The 20,015-nt window shown below is 37.4% G+C and overlaps 1 protein-coding gene across 1 annotated transcript in view; it reads left to right on the top strand.

Annotated features, from left to right (window-relative positions):
* Positions 1-20,015, top strand: part of C8B (complement C8 beta chain) — a 506,997-nt gene that overhangs the window by 154,593 nt on the left and 332,389 nt on the right. The window contains exon 6 of the mRNA XM_044085515.1: positions 2,277-2,474. Coding sequence (XP_043941450.1) covers positions 2,277-2,474 — 198 coding nt within the window. The remainder of the gene's footprint in view (positions 1-2,276; positions 2,475-20,015) is intronic.

Raw genomic sequence — 20,015 nt, 5'->3', positions numbered from 1 at the left:
TAATAACTACTTTACCTCTTCAATACTGAACCTGGTAAGTGCAATATCACCCATGACCCAACATCAACCCTTAAACTACCAGACTAACTCCGCCCCTTCACTTTTAACCCAGTTCCAACTAGAACCATTCAAAATCTCTTAGCTAAACTCAAACCTACCACCCTAGCTGCCGACAGTCTCCCAGCTCAATATCTCCAAATTGCATCCAAGGCCATCACCTACCCCATCTCTCTACTCATTAACAGATCTATTTCCTTGCATTCCATTCCTTCATTATGGAAAACCTTATATATCATCCCTCTCCACAAGGGAGGTCTATCTACTGACCTCTCCAACTACCATCTCATTGCTATCCTATCACCCCTCTCAAAAATTCTAGAAAAATGCATCCACCACCAAATCCTTACCCATCTGTTAACTAACAACCTTCTAACTAAAAACCAACATGGATTCAGACCTTCCCATAGCACCAACACTGCTCTAATTAACTTCTCTAATACCATAAACTCGCATAGGAACCAAGGAAGCTGGTCTCTGCCACCTTCTTAGATCTATCCAAGGCATTTGATGCAGTTTCCTATAGCAAACTCCTCACCTGCCTAGCAGAACTCAACCTCGATGACTCCACCCTAAAATAGTTTTACAGTTACCTAAACAACCGGTCATAATCTGTCAAATGGGGCAACTCCCTATCCCCCCCACTCCCTGTCACATGTGGTGTCCCACAAGGTTCAATCATTGGTCCTGTTCTCTTCAACATATTTACAAATAATCTCCACCTAGCTACCACAAAAGCCAACATCGTCCAGTATACGGATGACACTACTCTAATCTGCTCAGCACCAAACATCCAATTACTACAAAGTAAAGCCCAGGAATCCTTCACTGAGGTAGAGAACTGGCTAAACAACTACCAACCAATACTAAACCCCCAAAAAACACAGCTAATACTATTCCACCCAATCAATCACTCCTCCGCCACCTTTAACATCATGTCAACCAATGGCACCCTCATCACCCCAGTAACTGAGGCCAAACTCTTAGGCATCACTATTGATCAACAACTTAAATTCAACAAGTACGTATCCCAAACCATCTCTAAAGTCCATAAAGAAATTGATTTCCTATATCATTGCATACTATTCCTAACCCCCCAAAACTAGAACAACAATAGCCAGAACTCATCTCTTATCAACACTACTATACACCTCTCCAGTCCTCACCAACATTAACAAAACTAACCTGAACAAACTCTCCACATGCTACAATAAAATAGCTAGGTTTACTGCCAATAATAGATCACATTGCCACCACTGCCAATCCCTAATTAAACTGCACTGGTTAGAATTTCCAAACCTCCTACGCTACCACCAACTGATCATAGCCCATCAAATTCTTTTTCATCCAGGGAAGAGTCCCTGCTCTAGCTGCCATACTAAACTTTCACAACCCCAAAAGGGAGCTACGTTCATGTAACAAAAACCTGATTGAAATCAACCTATGCAATCACAGCGCTGGGGAGTCCCTATTCTCTTATGATGTTGCTAAAGTATGGAACACCCTCCCACCTGAACTTAGGCTACAAAGTAACACAAGCACCTTCAAGGGCCTTTTTAATTCACACCTCTATGCTAACCTTCTCTGCAACTGCAAAGACCCCCCCCTTGAAGAGTCACTACTCCATATAAGTCACCCGCTGTATGCCTCCATTGCATACACTATATTCTCACCTGATATACTCACCTGATATGTACTTTTTTTGTAAATATTGCAAATAGGGGTTCTACTCCTGAGTATCTTATTGTTTGAGTATCTTACTGTTTTACAAAATTGTTCTTGTACTTCTTTGTTTCTCTTACCTTGTATACCATTTTTTTATTGTTATCTAAACCATGTATGTACTCTGTTAACTTCCTTGGAGCTTTTCTACCCAGGACTCCACTGAAAATGGACACTTTGTGTCCAGTTGGATTTATCCTGGTAAAATAATGTTAAAATAATAAATAATAATAATAATAATAAATGCAATTATGTGCAATGTCACACATGCACACATACACGCCTATGCATTATTTAAGTAAGTTTAATTCCTGGTCTTATTGTATGCCCCTTGTAAAATTAAGATGTGCAGAGATTAAAAATGTGTTTATAATATTGTTACCAGTGAGATGAATAGCTGTAATATAGCATCATATTTATTGTAAATGTGAGTGGGTGGAGGGCAGAGATCTCTGTTTCAGGACTGACAATTGCCCTTTCTTTATTTTGTTTATTAGACCAAAGGAAAATATGAGTTTGCACTTGATGAATACGAATCTTATTCCAGGTTTGAGAAAGAAACATTAACAGCCCGTGCCTCTCAAAAAAGTGTTAAAATAGGATTTGGTATCCCTGGACTGTTCAGCTTTGGATTTAACTATGGTGATAAGAAGTATAAAAAATTTGTCAACAAAATACGTCGTTATTCAGACAATGTAAGTTATTTTATATTACTTTTGTCCTAATGTTGAATGTAACTAAACTTCAGACATTCTGAGATAGCTTTTGTGTGTGTTTCCCTGCATTGTTTTATTGGGAAATATATTATGTTTACTTGCAGGAAATCAGTTGCCTCTTTGTATATTTATAGCTAGATGCACTGGCATATTCAACAGTCTTCAAAAATTTGATACAGACTTCACAATGCAGTGAATAGCATAAACTTTTGGCATTTTTGTTTGGGTTTTAGTTTAAGTTTCATAGTTTTGGTCCTCATATAATTTTCTGCTTTACTTTTTTAATGATAATGCAACTCAGTAAACTATCTCTCATCTTTACTGGACTGGCTGCTGACAGTTATTCAGGCTAAAAGGAAAAGAAGCACTGCAGAGCTCAGTTTGTGATATACAAAATCTACCCACCTTCGTACTTAAAAAAATTAAAAAATCTGATGCTGATATCATGATGCTGTATCTTGCCAAATATTTAAGAAATAATTATCTTAAGAGCACATTTGTGGAGTGGACCTTCAGCAACATCTAACAACAGGTCACTATGTATTATTCTGCTGCAGATTTTTTAGATATACTGATTGGAGATCACCAACATAGAATCTGTCCACCTCATTCAAAACCACAGTCAACATATGTAACAGAATACAAAACACGTTTATCTGTCTTATCAACATATGTAACAGAATACAAAACATGTTTATCTGTCTTATCAACATATGTGACAGAATACAAAACATGTTTATCTGTCTTATCAACATATGTGACAGAATACAAAACACGTTTATCTGTCTTATCAACATACGTAACAATACAAAACACGTTTATCTGTCTTATCAACATACATAACAGAATACAAAACACGTTTATCTGTCTTATCAACATACGTAACAGAATACAAAACACGTTTATCTGTCTTATCAACATATGTAACAGAATACAAAACACGTTTATCTGTCTTATCAACATATGTAACAGAATACAAAACACGTTTATCTGTCTTATCAACATATGTAACAGAATACAAAACATGTTTATCTGTCTTATCAACATATGTAACAGAATACAAAACATGTTTATCTGTCTTATCAACATGAATGTCAGGCCTGCACTGCATTGCAGTATCAGACATGCTATCATCATTGTTTGCACTGGTCATGTGACACTGTGTGGTTTCTTCATTCTTCCCATTCTTCTTTGAATACTGAACAAAAGTTGTTCCCCTTGAAAAATGTTGCTGTTTCTTTATCTTTTTTCATTCTTGACCATGAAAAAAATATGCACTTTATTTCCACGGTGCTTGTTTATTATACGGTTGATCCCAATAAAGCTATATAAATCTACTATGGTGACAGTACAGCTACAAGCATTTTCCATTTAATCCTAAACTTCTGGGAGGCTCAAAGATCTGAAATGTGTGATGCCCAAACATGAGTATGAGATGTCTGGCATTTTCCATGGCTGAAATGGAAATCCAGAACAGAACAATGCAAGGAGGTAAAAAAATAGGTAACTATGAAACTGACAGACAACATTACATCAAGTAATAAAAAATTACCACAGTAAAATAATTTACACCAAAACAGTAAGTGACATGGCATACGCAGCCCAGGTTTGATTACCGGCCTGGTCATCTCAGACACTGCCAAGGAGAGGATGGACATGCCCATTCTGGTGGACAGTATAAGTACTCTGATATGCCTTGCAATTGATCCCTACAGAGGGTAGCTCATGTCATGCATGCATGTGGCATTGCCTTTAGGACAGAAGATGCACTGGTTGAGTTGAAACATCGGGTCTGAGTATTTGAGTATGTTTGCAATGTTAGGGGGGTATTAGGACAAAAAAACTCTCCTCAATCACAATATGGCGTGACTCCTGTTTCCTTCTTCTCCTCATCAGCTCCCAAATATGGTATGGAGTTAGTATAGCAGAGAATGAAGAGCCTGGCAGACACAGTGGATGGGTAGAGGCCATGGCTGAGGAGTTGAAAAGAGAGAAAAATAATAATAATCTCCAGCAAACTAATTGTGCAAAAATAAAGGTATATGTTACTCCATCAACCACGCCTGTTCTAAGTGATTGCACAGAAGGCAAGTCTATGTATTATACATACTTCCCTTTATGATTTCTCTGGCCATCCTTCCCCAGCTACCAAAGAGATAACTATTCCCACTTTTTCAAGTGAAAACCACATCATCATCATAGTCACTTTCCCTTATAGCCCCACCATCAAGAAAAAACACAAATTATTCCCACTGATAAACAAAATGGATTCATAAATACTTTTAAATGGTACTTTTTCCCCCCTGAGTCTATAGACGCAAGTTGACTCCATGGTGGTCTCATGCTTCCAACATATTACACCCAATATCCATTTGCATGTTTTGTACTCCTGTTATTGTTTTTTCTACTAAAATAATATTTATTGTTTTACTTGCTATACTTTCATAAACTCCTTGTCTTGGTGAATGTTGTGACATTGTGGTGATAGCATGATACGCAGGTTAGACCAGGCTTCTCTGTTCCCACCAACAATCCCTGACTTATCCTGTATGATTCCTACCCCCCCAAAGACAACGTGCTCTTGATTTGCCCCAGGGTTTTCGAACAGTGGACAGTGTCTCGTATACTTCTGCTGAGAGGTGCTTAGGGGCATCCTCACTAAATGCCCAAACCACTTTAACTGGTATCACTCAGCCCAGAGCTGTGGATGTGCTCTTATGATCTTCCTAGCAATTGTTTATGTAGAGTGGGGTGAAGGCAGCAGCCACCCTAGATGCAGGGTGTTAAGGAACATGATCAGCAGTTGCCAATATATGGCTTTATTGCAATACTGGCATTTAGAAATGAAGGCTGATTCTTAAGTTGTGGTCAGGACTAAAGCAATGAAGCACTTTATGTATTATGGGAGATATAGTAAAGTGTAACAATGTACTTGTTATGTCTGTAGCGAGCAGTCTGCAAGAGTTTTAAGACCCTTTTTTGACTTAGAGAGGATAACATTGTTTTTGTTTGTTTGTCTACTTGAGAAACACCAGATTGCAGAACAGACTAGGCATTAGTTGAGTTTGGTATGGCTTTGCCTCCTGAATTGCCAATCTTCTGACTCTGTCAGTTAGATCAAGCTCAGCTACACTGTGAAGGAATCTTGTGCCTGATGCCTGTATCTCCAGTCTCATCCTTCAAGTCCATATTTAGATGAAGTATATTAGCCAGGAAGTCTGCCTACCCATGGTCTATATTCATGGGAGACCTAAAGGGTAAAAGTGTCCAAATAGTGCAACTGCAAATACAAACACATAAATACTAGCAAAAGTTAATATTGTCATTCACACATGAACAGTTATTTGTGCATATAATAAGTTGGGTCTATATTATGTAGTCGAAGGAACTAAAAGTCGACTACCCTTTCATCGACACATATGTGTCGAACGTACAGTTGAGTGAACAGCCACATCATTGATTCTTTTACAAGGGAACAAAATCGGTTGGCCGTTGTTTTAGATTTGTCCTTTTCCCCACTGTAGTGTGATCTCAAAGTTAGTATATTTCATTAAGGAGGGTGTGGGGTCACAGCCCCCCACATTGGGGGTGTTGGGGGGTGAAGCCCCCCACTTCATAGTGTTCGTGATTTTGTGTCATGTGTAGTTGGCCTACAGATTTTTTTCCCTTGGAAAAGAAATTGATGATGTGGCAGTTCGCTCAACTGTAGGTTTGACACATATGTGTAGATGAAAGAGTAGTTGAGTTTTAGTTCTTTCAACTGCATAATATAGACCTTAATAAGTTAAGAAAGTAAGGCACAACATACTGTGTAAGAAGCCAGAAAAAAGCATGAAATATTTATCTTACAATGATGGGTCCCATGGGAAGGTACAATACTTTTTATTAATTTTTATACCTGTTTGGGGATGAGTGGTAAAGTCATAAAAAAGTTTTGAAAGTATAGGAGTTCAGTTGTCTGGTGTAACTGAGCAAGGAATGTCACAAAGGGGTCTATATTAGATTATCGAAAGTTTTCTTCGGCGAACGCTCACATGAGAGAAAATGCTGGAAATCAAACTTCTTATTGTGGGGGGCTGTGCCCCGCACCCCCCCCCCGCTAACTATATATTCCAACTCTGAGATCGCACTACAGTGAGGAAAGAGCAAATATCCCACTCCTCACTATACCACAACCCCACAAACACCCTTTCAATTCCCAGCATTTTCGCTCATGTGAGCGTTCGCTGAAGAAAACTTTCGCTAATCTAATATAGACCCACCACAATGTGGGTATGGTACATTTGAGTCCATGTCCCATTGTTTTGCAATTAGTGGTAGGAGTGTGCATTGAAGATAGTTACTGAATATATGTAAGGTCTGTGGGAAAAACTCAACAAGTGAAGAGATTAGGTAAAGTGGGCAGAATACCTGGCTGGACAAATGCATGGACACAGTAGATATGTGTACAGATCATCCTATTGATTAGGGTCAGCAAGTCAAGCTGTTGGAAGAAGAAACATTGATGACTATCAGAGCTACTCTGAGGCTAGAGTAAATTTTGCATTCCTGTTTTATATTGAAATGAGTTTATCGGTATTTGTCGGATTTATATTAAGAAGCATAAAACTGCTGTACAGCACCAGGTGAAGTAAAACTGCATTTTTATTGTATTTTTAGAACTGAGAATAAGGGAATCTTTGACACAATACTGTAGTCCCTACTGCAAATGAGTTTTTCACACAGCAAAGGATATGCGCTTAGTGAATTTATCCTGCTTTCTACGTCTAATCTGAAGCCTTGTGCTTACTATTACTTCTCTACAAAATGTTTCGCTACTGCATTGTAGTTGACTAATGCTGCTTACATTTGCTGTAGTTTAGACAGCATTCCTCTCAACTGTACAGATTTTTGGGTTTATATTATAATCTCGAAGTCTGACAATATCGAATATGATATTGTCGACACAAGAATAGCGAAAACGCATTACATTGAACGTTTAAACGGAAAATCTCCATAGGGAGAGATTTCCATTTACTTCAATGTAGTGAGTTCTCTGAGTTGGTATATTTAAGTAGGGGGGGTGTGGGGGGTGCAGGGGGGCTTGCCCCCTTGCCAACACACTATTTAGTTTTTTTTTTTTTTTTAACTTTAGTATTTTTTTTGTTTCAACGGTTTAAGACTGCGATCAATAAAGTTCGATCTTTGGTGATTCGAAGTTTTAAACCTTCGAGATTATAATATACACCCCAGATTTTCACAGAATGTCCAGATTTTTGCCTTACACTTTTGGTCCATTTTTCATAAAATTGTGGTTTAGTGGCAAATCATTAAAGACCGAAGTTAAAAAAATAATGACAGACATTTGAATTAAAGACTTCATACCCTTCAGAAAATTCATGCCAATGCAAAACCTTTATTCAATCCACTTTCTAAGTTTGTAAGAGCAATATTTAAAAATTGTCCCTATTTTTGGGCCTCTGTCCCACTTTTATTCATGGCTTTGTCCAGATTTCTTGCTCTAAGAGGTTGAGAGATATGGTTTAGTGAGAAAATATATACTGAACATTGCATATTCTTTTCAGTTTGATGATTAATTGTATTTTTTTATTTGCTTGTTTGATTATTTATTTTTGTAGAATTTTACTTGTTCCCATTTTTGGCAATACTTGCAACTAGACTGTGGCTGAAAAGACACTTTCCTAACTGACAATGGAAGGAGGATTCAAGTATCATAGATATGTGCTGAGAAGGTCAAGTCCCCAAGTCTTAGGTGTGTTTTTGGAAGGAATAGCTTCATGATCGTGTAGTTGCATAACTGTAGAACATAATGTTCTACATGAATAGGAAGTCAAGAGGCAAGAAGGGGCTGTAGTCAGCTGAATCTTGAATAGGAAAGGGCAAGAGATAATGTCTTAATTTTCCACATTCATTTCACAAGAGGAAGCCACCCATTCTGTCCCAAAACTTCAGAATGGCACTCCTTATGGGGGTATGATGGTTAAAGTGTCGCATTCTGCTCTGCAGTATTGGTAAAGATGTGTCATTACTGATTACTAACTAAAGAGCAGGGGACCAGATCCTAAGGTCTGCAATACTGCTGCATTAGGATACTAGGCCATATGACAGGACAATAGTTTGTATTCAAAGTTTTTATTTACTTAGTTCTCTGGTGACACAAATAAAACACACTTCAGGAATTTCCACTGTTCATCAAAATCTTAAAAGTGGAGTAAAAACAGAACCAGGCTTCAAAAAATTCTGGAAAAGCTATGCTGTCATTTTCCCAGTCTAAATATTTGTTCATACTTTGGTGTAACAATGGTTTATAGATCTCAGACTGGGATTTCTGACATGTAACCCATTTTTGAGTTAGGATAAGCAAGCAAAATCCACTAGACCAAGCATTAGTTCATCAGACATCAGTTTTGTGAGAATTTGGTGTCAACTGGAATTAGTAAAGTAGGTCTCTTCTAAGCAGAAGTGGGAATTACATGTGAGAGATGCAACTATATAGCCAAACCACGGGAGGACTCTCTCAACCAAGGCAGCAGACCAGACAGGAGGAGATGGCAACCACACACACAACAACAATCCCAGTCCCACACTACAACACCACACCACCAAACACAACACACACAAAACTACAAGACATACTCGGGAAACTCTAATAAACAACACAAAAACCCAAAAAGAACATCCAACAAGCGGACATCCAAAAGAAAAACACATCCAACAAACAAACTTCATGCAATCAATGTGTCGACCAATATTAGCCCCTTAGGCCATACACCTTGCCTGACACACTAACACCTTGCCTGATACACTAGTACACTGTGACTCCCCACCACTGAGGCTGAACAACACTGAGAAGGCTGAACAAGGCCCATCGCCAGGGCTCACTATGGAGACACACGCACAACACATACCCTGCCTTTACTCAGGTCTCACTTGTGCAATGAATACACCTATGACTCCGTCGACTCCACTGAGTGAAACCTCTGAGGAGTGCCTCCCTGGACTACATGCTGGAGAGACATAGAGGAGCTCTCGATTATCCTGACAGGCTAGTGCAAATGCACATTGACCTGACAACAATATTGCCCCATGTAAATGGCCAATTACCACATTACTCAGAAAAGGCTGGTGTCTGCGGTGGGATCAGTGTCTGTGTCATTCCTAAGGGGATCCCAATGTCTGTCTACCTGGGATGATATGTTGGACAAACCCGCTGCCACTTGAGGATGAAACACCTGTCCTTAGTGGCACCCATACCTCCTTCAGCAACTTGCCCTCCCACTTAAACAAGAAAAAGAAAAAAAAACAAAGAAAGAGCCACCTCAAGATGTCCAAAAAGTCTAAAAAAACTAGGGTGTCAATGAGGCAATCCAGAAGTCCCTAAATCTCATGAATGCAGGCACTGCTGATGCAGTATTCAGGCTCCTGAAACATCCATCCTGGTGCAGTAGCAGAAACCATTATCATGCTTTTCGAGGCACCCCAAGCTACCAGTGTATAAAATTATCAGTGGAGGGGAGTGTCCAAGTGAGAACCACAAAGGAACAACACAACACAATAGCAACCACACCTCCAGGACTTAAATGTAACCGTGCAACTAAAGCAGCTACCAGCCATTATAGCAACTGGTAGCAGGCAAAGGCTTACCAGAATGGTAGCTGGTTACATAGGAGACCCCTCCCAATCAGACATACCCTCATATGAACGTATCACAATTGGAGGAAATACTATGTATACATAAATTCTGTACTAATACCCTAACCCAAAACTACCCAAACATGGGTGGGTAAATTATTCTAGCCTAATACCCTAGCCCAAGGTTTCAGGAATTCATGAGATTCAAATGCATGAGACACATAGTCACCAAACCACATCACAATAATATACATTTCAAGTCCCACACCACAGGGGGACAAAACCTAGTGAGATCACATATACCACTAATTACCCACCTGACCCTGGAAAGAAAAAAACCCTGGAAGACTTCACTATCCTTCTCCAGAGCAGACAAAGAGACCACAGTGAAAACTTCTCAAAAGATACATTCCACTGGTGCCATCCGGTACCACATCTTTAAGCCCAAATTCCTTCAATGAATGTTTCCTCACATATCTGAATCCTTCACAGTCCCTCTCCACCAAATGTAAATCCATGTCTGGTGGAAATGTAAGCTAAAAACAAAGTCCCTCTCCACCAAATTACAAACAACTGGTATAAAGCGAAATCCCATGAAGAAAGTCGTTGTATAACAAAGAAGGCAAAGCTACTGCCAGGTCAAAACATCGTCCCAAAAAAGGGAGCTTCTCATTGATCAGCCACACTAAAAAAAAACGTTCTCTCCTTAAAACATCCAAAGAGAAACTTTTGAGAGAAAAATGATTATAAAGGACACTAAAGATAACCACAAAGCCTTCTTCAGCCCACAACAAGAACAACAATAGGAAACCATCAGATATGCTCAGGTTAAGTCACAACAAAAAAAATACACTGTGCACACCTCCAGCTGAAACATTCTACCTGAAGAAATTCAGTGCAAATTTCGCCTCCTTCACCCCAAAAATCAGAACCCACAGTGAGGAGTAATCTCAAACAGCATCTAGAGGTATAAAGTGAGAACCGCCTAAAATGGGCAAAAACACAAGCTCAATGGGACCTGGCGGCCTCACAAAAGATGTGTTACTTGAACATAAGTCCCTAAGCCACACATAAAACTCTATTTAGCCTTAGCCTTGCCACTCCATGCGGGAAACTACTGGCCTGGAAACGAGCAGTGGTCCCTCCACAAGCTATGGTAAAGACATCTGGTAAAGAAAAAACTTTTGCACACTAAGCAACAGACACTGTCGCAAAGCTATAGAACAAATCAATATGGAACTCATAAGAAACAGAGACATAGGGACCTGAACCTTATTACCCTTTCGGCTGTGAAGGGTTTTCACAAATTACAGAGACTGGATTTCAGAAACAGTCCAAGAGAGCCATTGATGAGGCATAACAGATCATACAGCCGGCATGGACTAATTCCTACCTCAGGCACAATAGAACTCAGGCATCTAAAGATAGTAAAACATAAAGTGCTAAACCCCTGTGTCACTGATAAAATACCAGACTGGCTGTCCAACAAATTCTGTCAGTCATGTAATTGCTGGAGCAATGTCAGACTATTAAGCCAGTCATGGGTGGTCTTGGGAGGGATCTGTCCTGGGACCTCTTGTTAAGCATTTAGCAAACAGATGTTAAAGAATATGAGCATGAGGCATCTTGTTCAGTGGGATAATGATGGCCTGAGGTGGCCTGCTTTCCCCTGTCACAAACAATAGCTTTCTTAAAGGAGAAGTAAGAAATATGAGACAGAAGTTTAACCATGTGTGTAACATTCTGTTCTATTACTCATATCTCTCAACCTCTTAGTAAAAGAATTCTGTAAAAGGGCAAAAATAGTGTAGCAACAAAGGCCCAAAATCAGAAACAGATTTTAAGTATTACTCTCTTATAAACTTAGAAAGTTGTTTGAACAGTAGGTTTCCATTAGCATGCATTTTCTGAAGAATATGAAGTCTGAAACTTAAATGTTTACCATTTATTGATTGCAATACTCAAAGATTTGCCAGAAAGTTTCAGATTTTATGTGAGACAGCCTAGAACTACAAGGCAAAAATGTGAGCACTCTGTGAAATTTTGTACACTTGTGAGGTATTTTAGGATGAAGCTGATTCTGGGCACAGTTTCTCTGATCAGGCAAACCATGTTGCCCACTGCTGACTTACTTACATGTTATTATAGAACAATTTAAAAAGGGAAGTGTTGGGTACAACAGCACTGAAAAGTAACATAGCATTTGTGTTATCATGCAAGTTTACCTACTTGAGAATGGCTATCTCCATCAGGAATGGAACTAGGATGAAATTTTCATCCTTTCTACCTCTGTCAACCAAAAAGCAATGCAATTTTGGTAAGTATCTTGTCTGTTTTAGTGGCAAAAGATCCCCACATCTAACATTTTTCTTTACATTTAAGCCTCTGATTTTGCTCATCTCATCTCACCCCACCTCCCTCACCTTCTTTTTCTCTTCCAGGCCTATTATAGCTTTCCTAATACATATAGCAGACTATGTATGCATTTAACTAATCTCTTTTTTTCTTTTCCAGTTTACGAGGATGTGAATTTGCCAGACTTCTTACTAAATCTGTATCATATAAGGTCTGTTAGCTCATCCTATTTTACTTTAATATCTAATTTCCAACTCATATTCCTTCCTGCTTTAATGTTCTGTTTTTTATCTACTTCACTGTATAACAGCTACTGCTCTTCCTTTCTATTTCCACTTTCATTTTCACTCCCATAACTGTACCACTAACTTTTCTCTTGCTTTAAATTTTAATTTTCAATAAAAATGTTTGCACAATTTAAGGCTTCTGCTTTAATTATTTTTGTATCCCAGCATATTGAAAATTCTATTTTGTTTCTGCTATATTTCCTTATTATTTATCATATCTCAGACTATTGTAAAACACTGTCATCTTTTTTTTTTTTTGCCTTATGGACCAGATCATCATGGAAAAATGTCTTCAAACCAGAATGTTATACTGGCTAGTTTCAGCTTCTTTTAGGCTTTGGATTTTTTAGCTGGGACATTAAGCTTTTGCGGAAGTTAATGTCCAGCTCCATGTTTTAAACCCAACAGTAGGTAGTTGTGACAATTTCAGCAAGCAGTATAATCAGCAATGTGACCATTTCTATGAATTGTCAAACTATCAGGGAAGGACACAGCTTGGAATTCGGATGTGTCACGTTTAAGCAAATTAATAAAACATGGTGAAGGTAAAAGAGAACTGTATTAAATTGCTTTGATGAGAGACAGAGTGTTTTGAATAACATGCTAAATGTATTTTCAAATAGATCACTTTCAAATGCTTGATGTCTGTAGGGTCAACTGAAGGTATGGAAAATAGAATCAAGACAGACCTTGTTAAGGTTAATAAAGTAGATTCAGAGTAACTCACCTCTATCCTTTGCCCTGTCGATGATATTTAAAGGTAAAGAGTTAGTGGTGATATTGCTATAATATTTGCAGAAATGGATAAGGTGATGGAAAAGTGAACAGTACTACTTCTAGGAAATATCAAATAATGAGTATGAGTCTAAAGCTAGATAAGGAAGTGGGATTGCTGGATGAGGGGATAAGGCTGCAAAAATAAATTGTCATTTTGGTAGGATGGTGTCATATGTGCCTTAAGCATCGGACATATTAATTGATGTTCTGAAAAGAGGGTACAAGGAAAGTGTAAGAGTACTTGAGGAATCTAGAATATTTTCATTGGCTGTAACCATGCCAGAAGTCATGGATTTTGTGTAGGAGGAAGTAGACCTTATTATTCTGATCCTGTAAAACTAGAGACAGGAGTTAAATATCAGTGATTTTAACGTTTTTATTTTCCTAATACAACAGGGGAATAAATTCTGAAGAGAGCAATTTTGAAGGGATTCTAATGAATCAGTTTAGTGTTTTAAAGTATATAGCTGCATTAAAGTTAATGCAGATAATTTATGTTTTGACCTGTAAATTAAGTAAAATACCTGCTTCCAGAATTGCTTGCGTTCTTCAGTGTAAGGATTGTCTACCCTGAAATAAACGGCCTTAGCTCTGTGCATTTTTTTTATTCTGTTCATTCGAGTAGTAAACTTTGACTACCCAAATTTAAGATTTGATTCTCCATACCTTGACCATGCCTTGCATCTTTTTTCACTTATTAATTTGTGAAGTAAATCAATGTGTCAATTGTATATGCACCTCTTTGTCTCTTACGAAAATATTTTGCTCTCTAGATGCAATAGTTGGTTCCAAAATACCACCAAGTGCAAAACTTAAATGAATTAGCTAAACAGGTGAGATAAAGTTAATGGCAGAAATTTCTAGAAGTAATGTATATACATATTTAGGAGTAAAAGTCTTAATTTAGGTATTCTGGAGTTTGTTTTGTTTGTTAAGGAGAACTACTAGTGCATGGCAGGAGTTTTTGAAGAAGGGTAGAGAAAATTCTATTGCTGCAGATCTCAGATTCTGATACTTTAGCAAGCTGTCACACAGTATGTGCTAACCAGTCTTTCTTTTGTTAATTGCCAGTATATCCATTTGAGTGCATAAGTATTGAGACAGGATTTTATCCCATGTAGTTTGTAGCGACGAAGAACAGTGGCAGTTGAAGTCCCTTTAGACAAGACTTAACGCCTAAACTGGTAAGATTTTAGGTGAGCTTCCAGCTTTTCAATGATTCAGACACTGTCTGAACATTCCGGGTATTCATCATGTAAATTCTAATATCCCATCCACATTGCAATGAAGGTTGCATAAAAAATTGATGGTTTGGTTTCAACCCCTCCTGCACCAAGTGTATGCAGTGTAAGTGGAAGAATGTGAGTATAGGGAATGGCCCAAGCTTCTCTTTACTTTTATAGAAATGCATGACAAGAAGGAGCTAGAACACTGCCATGTTGTACAGGGACATGGGGAAAGGGTGGGAGAGTTGGATAGTTTAGATAAGTGTAATGGAGGAAGTCAGATTGGTGGATAACAGAATTAATACAGATGGATGCTCAGGGGGGTAATGAGAATGATGAATAGAGTGGTGCTGAGGTGTAATATGTAAACTGACATGCTAATAGGGAGTATCACGCTAACTGCAGGAAGTGGTATTGATGCAAACTCTGAATACATCTGGAGTTGACAATGGTATGTGGATAGTCCCTGCCTCTAGTTATTTACTTATGACTAATGCTACTAGCTTTGTGACAGGCAAACTCCTCCAGAGAGTGAGGTGATCTAACATTTCTTTGAATGAGTAAGGGTGTAACCTTTTGCACAGCAATTGGAATTTACAATAATATGTGGGTGTGGTGGAAATTAACATTTAAAACATTTTAAATATTATATTGTTGGCATTCTGTAGTATAGATGGTCATAGAATAAGGATTTAAAACTGAAGATGTTACACCAAAATAAACATAATGACTAACAGACTGCATAAACTCATTTCTCATAATGTTCTGTACTTACTAGAGCTGTAGGTAGTCAGCCCAAAGACTGCCTACAGGCTAGTCTGTCTTAGAATCACCTTGCAATTACTTGTTGTTGTTTAATTTGTTTCTGGTATTTCACTTTTGGCTAACTAAAGTATATTTTTACTTTAAGAAGGTTGGGCTGAATGGCACTTGTAACATTATCATTTCATTGTCATATTTAATTCATTCATTAACATTGCAGCAAGACTCTGAATCTTTGTCCCTTTATATGGTTAACTTGGTGCCTGTCTGGTTCTTGGACTTACTGGCTGAAGCTATGTTTATCTATATTTTTTCTACCGCCCCATCTGGCTTAGTGTGTGGGTAGTTGGGGCTTCAAAATCCACCCCTAACCTTGGGAGTCTAAAAGGATGCACGTATATAGTTTACTCTAGTATAAACTGTAGTCAGAAGTTATTGATGTTAAAGTTTGATATGCTGCTTGTTTTTTTTATTATATGTGCATATGTTTATGCTTGTGCTTATAAAGGCAACAGGGTCTTTTACAGTTTGTTTTCAAATTCAAAGCTGGTGTTTTGATACTGTACCTTAACACCTACTAAATCAATGATACAACAGCCTTTCTCATGAGATGGGCAAATAGCACAGCTTTTATATACCCAACACACTAAAGTTATTTAGTGTAAACATCAATGGGATCAATTCGCCTTTCAAGCAAGGCTATAGAAATGGGTGAGAATGCATCTACCTGATCTTGCTCTTCAGAAAACTCATCTAACTCCAGAGAATATTATGCAGTTATAACCTCCTCATACTCCACTAGGAAAAAAAGCTTTATCAAGTGTTACTTCCTGTTTTGTACACTAGCAAATTTATACAATTACTTAAAAACATACACTGCAGAATGTAGATAACCAACCATATTGTATTATTATAAAAATCATAAAAAATTCAATAAAACATATGTAGAACAAAAATACACATACATACATTTATAGATATATTCTAATGCATATACAGTATGTGTGCACATTTCAAAAATCAGCTCATCTTATAAGTTTTGCCTTTAGCACATTTTAAAGAGACATGTACGTTTAATCCTGGATGACTATCCACTCACAACATATGAATCTATTTATATTCAGCTGTTTCAATTTTATTAATAATATATTTACCTCTGTAATGATTAACATTAATAATTTCTATAACTTTAAACTTAAAACTATGATCTAGATCTTACTTCTAAATATGTTTATACAAAGTGTTAGTTTCAATCCCTCTTCTTATGTCTGACAAATGACCACAAATCCTTTCTTTCAATCTACAGTTTCTTTTAACCACATAAATGTATGGGCATAAAATTCATGTAGCTAGATATATCACATTATTGGTATTACAAATGGCATAACAATTAAGCCTACAAACTTTATCTGTTGTTGGATGTTTAAAAACAGCATCCATACTAATTAAACTACAATATATACAATTCTTACAATATTGGTCCTTACAGTTATGGATGTTTACCAAATCACTTTGTTCCTTGTAACATAATTGCTGTTTAAGGTTACTTGATTTTTTGTAACTGTATCTTAGATTCTCAGGTCAAACGTTCTTACGCTTCTCCACATTTCAAAATATGCCAATGTTCTAACTTTACTTTAATCTTAGTATGGCTATTATTAGTGATAACCATTCATACTTCCCTTTGAATAGTCTGTGCCCTTCTATTATTAGACTCATTGAATGAGTCACAGAACAATATTGGCTTACTCATACCTCAGCAGTCATTCCATACTTGTGAATATTTCAATTTCCCACTCCCACAAAGACTAAATATCTGAAATGGTAGAAGATTCAATAGCTTCACACCGAACATATTCAGGAATGGTTGAAATGGAATTTCCCATTAGAATTAACACTCTCATTAATTAAAATGATTTTATATCCAAAATTATTATACATCATACAGACCCTGCACATGAGAATTCTGCTTAGGACACTTGTTGAATCAGACATGCAAATGCTGTCCTTCTTATTGCATCCATACTCAATGAGAGGCTCACAAAATCTATATTATGCATCAAATATCTTGGAGGCCTGTGAATTCCTAACCTTGTCCTAGCATACAAAGCTTGATTAACCGAATGTACAATAGCAGTCTATTGCTGAGACTTTGACCATCCATGGACTATCCAGTCTGTCCCCACTATGAAAATGTTCCTTCTGGCTCTTAGTAGATTCCCATGTGATCTACTTTTTCTTAGATAAATTTCACTCCTGGCTTCATTATGAGAAATTATTTTTAAAAGTTCTCGTCAGCCACTGTCTCCCCATATATCACCCCAATTTATCATGGTTGGACATCTTGTCTCAAACTCATTTATTCTTCAGGTGCATTTGCATGGCTGGTATCTTTTCCTTCTTTGCTTTTGTAATCTTTGACACCTTATAGGGTTCTTTCCCATTGGATAGTTGGCTATTCTATGGAGTTGTTTATGTCTTCCAATTCCTTAATGGCAATCAATTTAAATCCATTGAGGATATGGTAGCAGAATATCATCTTCCTCTAATGCTACAATTTTCACATTGTCAGATAATATCCTTAATTCAAGACCAATTACACTCAAACCAAGTGCTCCATCTATCTACTAATCCCTTTCTACAGTATCTTATCAATACAGTCACAGATAAGTTGTGCACATTAAATGACTTTTCTTCCTGTACTCTGAAATTAATGAGTGGCTATATAACCCAATAGATACTTTTAAACAGAAGTACAGGGGGGTGGTAGGTAAGGAACTAACTCACAAATTAGCCTTAAACATTGTGGCATCACTATTCCAGTGTACTACATTCCAATGCACCACATCCACTAAATGGTGGTTATTTACATGGAAAAACCCTACAAAGGCTATTTTAACTCCTGAATCCCAGTTTGAGATATCCACTAGCACTCTTTGGATGTGTAAAGATAAAACTAAACCTGCTACTTGGAAGCACATTATATATGTTTGTCCCAAGCTATGCTCCTTTTGGCAGCAATTCTGGGATGATGCAGAGCAGCTCCAGATATCTGCAACTACCCTAAGAGAGAATCTAGTCATATACAGCTATTCATGTAACTTACATGCATACTATGTATTATGGGTCATGATTACACAGTCATAAAAGATGATCACACGCTGTTGGAAGCAAAGCCCTCCCCCACAGTTGCTGGTGTATTTAAGCATACTTCAATAGATTTTTTAGGTAGAGTTACTTATTACAAAGAGAAACAATGAGCAAAGATTAGCTGATAGTTTGTCTAGGGTCTGCTTTATATGAGCGAAAGCTCATGTGATTGAACATCACATTACCAAGATGAAATGAATGAAATGGCACAATATTGAACAGTTAGAATCCCGAATCCCACATAATCGAAAATATGCTACTTACATGGAAGATAATGCGATCTCAGAGTTGGCATATTTAATTTCGAGGGGGTGTAGGGGGTGCAGGGTGCTAAAATGAAGGAAGACAAATAGTTGTAGTGTTATTTATTTATAGAGTTTAGTTTCTCCTGTAGGTTGCTTAGGCTATGCTTACTTCTGCTTAGTTCCTTATTTCAGGTATTTTGTAATGCAATGTTTATGTAGTGTTTCTTTAAGGTTGTAAAGGATTATGAGACATTTCACTTGTGGGATGTTTTGGTTTCTGTTTAGGGTGAGTTACATCTTGATGGAAGCATTTTGGAAGGTTTTAATTTGTTTTGTATAGTTAGATAGCTTTATGGATTAGTCAGAAACGTCCGGGGAATAGATTTCAATTATATGGGATTCAGGATTTTAAACAAGGTTGTGCCGTTTTGTTCATTTCATCTTGGTAATGTGGTCTTCAATCATACGGGGTTTAGCTCATATGAAGTAGACCCTTGATCTACAATACTAGGAATTATAGTCTCACCCTAAGTCATTTGGATCGTGTTCCTATGACATGATTATAGTACATACAGAGGTGTTCTAAGGTAACATGCTTTGCATTTATATTAGCATAGATAAAACAATATCTTAATTATTTTAAATAACTGTTGCCCTGTTGCATTCTAGGTTCGCATCCTATTTAAATGATTTTTGTTAGTATTAACCAATTTTGCATATACTTTTTGAACCGCATTCCATTAAATGTGATTATCATATTGCATTGTCATAATTGAATTTGCTGTTATAACTTTTAATTCATTTAATAGAACATGAGATGTATAATAACCTCTGTAAGATGCATTTTGTGTATTGTTGCAACATCTGTCAAGTCTTCAAACAAATTTTAATTAATAGGGACTGCAATTCTAGTAGTAATAGAAAGGTTGGCAAACACACAGGGATGATTAAATGAGATCATTTTATTGGTCAGAGAATTTTCTAGTTGGTCTAATCACTTTTCTTTGAGTCTACAAATTGTGCTGCTTGACATGCCCTGGTGTTTAACAATGCCTTTAACAGACACAGGCACTTAGAAACTAAATT

This window comes from Protopterus annectens, chromosome 10.part0 (genome assembly GCF_019279795.1).
Source record: "Protopterus annectens isolate FY-2018-M chromosome 10.part0, PAN1.0, whole genome shotgun sequence".
NCBI lineage: Eukaryota > Metazoa > Chordata > Ceratodontiformes > Protopteridae > Protopterus > Protopterus annectens.
Note: the sequence above shows the minus strand (reverse complement) of the source record. Positions and strands in the feature narration are given on the sequence as shown.